Below are 5,016 nucleotides of genomic sequence, written 5' to 3'. Positions count from 1 at the left end.
TTTGCTTCAAACACATCGTAATATATTCTTTACTGCATTGTGCAATAATCTATCTTGCACATACATTCCTGTGAATCAGTCCCATTTTTATGAAGAATTCACAGGGCACTTGCCTACTGTAACTCTGTAGCAGTGATGATACCAAGATAGCAATCAAAGTAGTTCAGTAAGTCTGGCAACTGGCATAACAAGAAAATTACAGAATTTACAGACCTCAATAAGACAAGCTATCACTTCCCAGTTACTCCTAAATGGGTCTTGCACACTAAAATTATGGCAACGCCTACTAAAAACTGTACAGACATAACACACACTGATCCGGTAGCTCAAAATCGGCAGATCCCCGGCTTCTCAGTACGGCACAGTGTGAGCATCTCTTCATACTTGGAAGGATAGACAAAGCCCCACAGCTGCATTGTACAGGAAAACCAAAGTTACACATCCGTATCCCTAAATAGAAATCCACAAAAGATTGCAAGAATTTATCCACTTCACAACATTCACGGATATCATAAGATACAGAAATATAGATGTTCCGAGGACCTTGTGTTTCAGCTGCAACCCTAGCTACACTTGCAACATGCAGCTTCTTGAGTCTTGACCATAAGGTGATGTCTGAACTACGAACAATTATTTTTCTTCATTTTATTAGCATCGCGGTTGTGTCATGTAGTATATGTATATTCTGAAGGGGGTAGAACAGGCTTTTACTTTGTGCTCAGTAACACGATGCAGTAAATCTCATGCACATAACCCTGAAAAAATCTCCCTTGATTTTCAGTGGGCAATGTAACTGTTGCATATGTTAGTTGTGTACTTGTGTTCGGTGGTGTGCAGTTGTGCGAGACGAGACTATTCGACCAAACAATGTGGGTCAAAGGGCATGAAAAAAGAGCTTCAAAGAGGAATTGTGAATTGGATGACCAGTGTACTTTACGATATTCATATTTTGGAGCAGTATGGATGTAACTGAATTCATCCCCAGGAGGAAAAAGGGTGAAACTACTTCTTATGGATTGGAGGGAGGTACTGAACATCTTGTTAGAGTTCCTTTCAGGGCATGGGCATGTGTGTTTGTCATGTGTCCATCAGGACTCAGGAGTATGGAAAAGTGTACTTTTGGAAATTGCAATAATGCCATGGGCAAACTGATGAGTTTTTGATGTGGGAAAACAAGCTAATAGTCATAACCACCAACCTACAACTTGCAATAAAGTTTTTGGTTCTTGTTTAAGCCAAATATGGTTTAGATTTTTGCAGTGAAGTAGAGCTACAGATTTCATTATATATGTGTACTTTCATGGAGTCAAAGAACTACTAATCTATGCTTCAGTGTGATAAGTACCTCAACTTCTTTAACCGCAAAGTCCGCGGAATGCGATAAACACTGGTTGTCAAATGTCTCTGAATTTGAACTTGAACCACTCAAACTGCAGAGAGTACACAGAGAAAAGGTGAGGCATTAAGATTGAATTAAATTAGCAAACTGTTAAAAGCATTAAAGAAAACTTTAGAAATGTATATGTGTAGAGGGAGGGATTACAGGTCTGAGTCTAGATAAAGTGCAAAATGACTGCCACCTCCTAGTGCCAAATAGTCAGTAGAGCACACGGTGAAATACTTATTAGCACCTGTAACAAGCAATTTGTTCAACAGTTTAAGAGAATGAGCCAATACATACAAATAACAAGAAACAATTATATGCAGTCTGTTAGCTCAGGGTACACACTGATCTTAATGGAACTTTAGTAAAATATGCTAACATTAGAATGTATCATGATGAAAAGGATCTCGAGGAGCAAAATAAATTATACACAAGTCGACTAGCCCTGATGCACAAAACTGACAAGCAAAATCATATATCTTCTGCCAGCTTTTTGGTGTTCTTACTGAAAAAGCAACGAAAGTAGAGAGATATATATTACCGGTTGGTCGATATATAGCAGGATTGCTGTGTAAACTAGTGAAAACAAAGCAGTTATTGGTCCCCTGCAATAGTTATTAATTTCCATTAATATCAGTTGAAGCTAAGTAGGTGATAGTAAGAATATTATTAGAATGTGTGGGTGGAACCTGATATTTCTTTGTGCTGGATGGCTGTAATGGAGCCTCAACTAAACCACCAAAAACTGCCCCTTTTTTGTCTCCAACTACCTGTTAGAGAACACATTGATAAATAAATAAATAAATAATAGGAAATTAGCAATTAGCAGCTAACAGCAAAAAAGAAAGCACATGAGATATTGCGGAGACTTGTAAGAGACCATATTGTGGAAACATATAAATAAGTACCATTACCCAAGTAAATACTCTTTGGAATTAAACAATATTACTAGTACAATTGGCCACTCCCTTTCAAATACTTGTGAAACACATCAAGCTACTTAAGAAACGTACCAAGAGTGAGTAACCAGGGCACAGCTTACTCCTTCTATATAAAGTAGATAAAGATATTCCATGCCTCCATGTGCTGCAAAATTGTGAACACAAACATTAGACATCAGTTGGCACGTGCAGTCATAACGTATAGGGATAGCAGACTTTAAACCTGTATAGCAAAACCCAGCTCCTTCCTTGAGAGAGAATAGGAAGAGAGGAATAAAGAATGGATCGCATCATCTCTGACAAAAGGACAGATGGCTCTGACATGACTGGCAAATTGTTCAAGGAACTAACTTCCTTTGGTTCTTCGAGCTCCAATACAGGTGCAACCGGTTCAGCATGAGTTGCCACCTCTCTGCCAATTTTAGGCTCTGCACTTTGCTTAAAGCCGCTCATCCTAGCTGCCTTGTTAATGATTTTTCCAATGGAATGCTTCCCTCTGCTTATCAGGCCTGACTTCCCCTTGCTTGCCTTTCCGACCGGTGTTAAGGTTGGGTATCCAATATCTTCGCTCTGCTCAGGAATTATCTCCATTGAAGCGTTAAAAGAGCTAGACGGCGACAAAAATGAGATCATGAATGCTCTAAAGGAAGATGTATCAGGGCCATCAGGAATATCAGAGTTTTGCTCAGAATCTTGCTCATCCTCTGAATTTTCTTCCTCTTCCTCTGCCTCCTACAGCGACCAAAGAAAATGAATGTTGGTCAAAACTTCTGGGATTGTAATAGGATAGCTCTCTGCTACGATACCCTGCGGGGACAGCGTTTATTCGCTGACCCTTACCTTTTCGTTGAGACTCTGTGAACTATTTGGTTTCTAATTATTTTTGAAAAGGTAATTTTCTGGAACATGGGCTACTGACTGGAAGAATCAAGATTACTTGGTACTATGAACTGAATGAATAACATGACGTGTAATTGCAGTTCACTTGTTACAGCTCACGGTCAGAACCATCCATAAAAGTTTCACCGAATGCAGGAGATGAGAGCAGGGAAGTCGTCAAGCACTGGAATTATAGCTTTGAAAAGGAACCACTGGAGTGGAGCTATTCATTTCCTGAGATTTGAGGACCATGGCGACAGAAGAGCAACTTCATTGCTTCGGTTGCTATGCTAGTCGAAACATAGTAGTGAGCTAATTTTACTATCGTAGCAGCAAGTATGACGTTGTAAAGAAACATAGTTATTCTGTAGTTAAATAGCAGTCTAGACTGCGTAGAATCTGTATTCCTGACAAAATCATTAAAAGTTTCCAGCACGAAATGTTGTCAAAACCTCTACCCTAATTAGCAGCGAGCAACAGGCAACAGCGGGCATCCCTAAACCCCGAACAATCGAACGCCAAACCCTAGCAAGATCACGCCCCAGCGGGCAGACCACGCCTACTGGGAGCAACCAAGTCGCCCCCGTAGCGCGAATTGGGGGACGGGAGCGACAACCGAACACGACACTGACTGGACCGAGTCGACTGTAGCAGGAGGGGACGGGGAGAGGAGGATGGGGATCTGGGGGTCTCACGGGGAGGTGCGAGGAGGGCTCGCGCTCGGAGACGGGGTTGAGGATGACGGTGGTGAGGTCGGAGACGAAGTGCGCCGCCTTGCTGCCCAGCGACGGCAGGTACCCCATCCTCCGCCTATTCCTGGCGCGCGCACGCCGCTGAACTCAGGAGCGGCGCGCCGCGCCGCGGGGGTGCGCTCGTCCGCCGCCTCCGGTGCTCCCGCGGCTGATCCGGCTGGGAACCGATCGGGCGGCGACTGGGGGAGGCGGTCGCGCCGTTGCTGTGAGCCTTGATTTGGACCTCCTTTTTTTTTTGCCGTTAGGTGGTGAGGATGGGTTGGAATAAAATTCTGTTGCGGAAGGAAGGATACAGTACAGGAACAGGAAGAGGATAGCTTCTTCGTGTTGTCCGCGGCACAGAAAGACCGTGCGCCGGCGGTGCAGGTGTCAGTCAGGTAGCTGACGCCGGCCGGTGGTCGGACGGCTTTGCCCCTGCTTCGTGTCCAAGCTTTCTGTTCCCCCTTTGGCTGGAGTTGGAGACTGGACTGTGTCAAGTCCAAGGATTCGACTCGTCTCGTCTCGTCTCCCACGTTACCATTGTCCATTGAGTCCATTCGCACAAGTGTCTGTCAGCACACCAACTGATTGATCGACTCGGTACGGGTGTCTCGACAAGCAATGCACTGTTGGACCTTTATTATGCTTTCATGAGTTGTCTTGGGGAGACTTTGGCAAAACCCCATGGAAACTTGGTGTTCCAACTTTTCTTTAAAACATGGTAATTTCATTTTCATTGATGAAGGAGAATTTTTTTAAAGAGTTACTACAAGGTCACCATTCGCACAAGTGTCTGTCGCCACATCAATTAAAGGTGACATAGTCACGCTGAAATGACTGTTAAAGCAATGACTGATTGATTGACTCTCTACGGGTGTCTAAGAAAGCAATGCAGTGTTGGACCTTTATACGTACGTTGATGAGTTGTCTTCGGATGACTTTGGCAAAACCCCGTGAAAATTTCGTGTTCCAACTTTTCATTTGAAACAAGACAGTAGATTTGCCAAAAAAAAAAAAAAAAAAAAACGGGTAGAGGCCCAGATGCCCTGGAAGCTTCATTCATTCCGTACGTGGGTACAAT

The 5,016-nt window shown here is 43.3% G+C and overlaps 1 protein-coding gene across 1 annotated transcript; it reads right to left on the bottom strand.

Moving 5' to 3' along the window:
• Window positions 1–4,041, bottom strand: LOC124693039 (nuclear receptor coactivator 7-like). The gene is made up of 8 exons (XM_047226484.1): window positions 3,900–4,041; window positions 2,549–3,057; window positions 2,398–2,470; window positions 2,074–2,154; window positions 1,926–1,989; window positions 1,544–1,631; window positions 1,346–1,430; window positions 1–410 (listed from the first exon to the last, which is right to left on the bottom strand). Exons 1-8 carry the CDS (start codon window positions 4,005–4,007, stop codon window positions 327–329), a joined length of 1,092 nt encoding a protein of 363 aa, XP_047082440.1. The 5' UTR covers window positions 4,008–4,041; the 3' UTR covers window positions 1–326.
• Between the last annotated feature and the right edge of the window lie 975 nt (window positions 4,042–5,016).

Source organism: Lolium rigidum, chromosome 2 (assembly GCF_022539505.1).
Source record: "Lolium rigidum isolate FL_2022 chromosome 2, APGP_CSIRO_Lrig_0.1, whole genome shotgun sequence".
NCBI lineage: Eukaryota > Viridiplantae > Streptophyta > Magnoliopsida > Poales > Poaceae > Lolium > Lolium rigidum.
The sequence above is the reverse complement of the archived record's forward strand: the minus strand, read 5'-3'. Positions and strand labels throughout refer to the sequence as shown.

Coding starts and splice junctions, on each gene's coding strand:
- LOC124693039 (XM_047226484.1), bottom strand. CDS start 4,007: ATGGGGTACCTGCCGTCGCTGGGCAGCAAGGCGGCGCACTTCGTCTCC. Junction 3,058..3,899: donor AGCCCTCCTCGCACCTCCCC/GTGAGACCCCCA, acceptor TGGTCGCTGTAG/GAGGCAGAGGAAGAGGAAGA. Junction 1,990..2,073: donor CCAGCACAAAGAAATATCAG/GTTCCACCCACA, acceptor TAACTATTGCAG/GGGACCAATAACTGCTTTGT.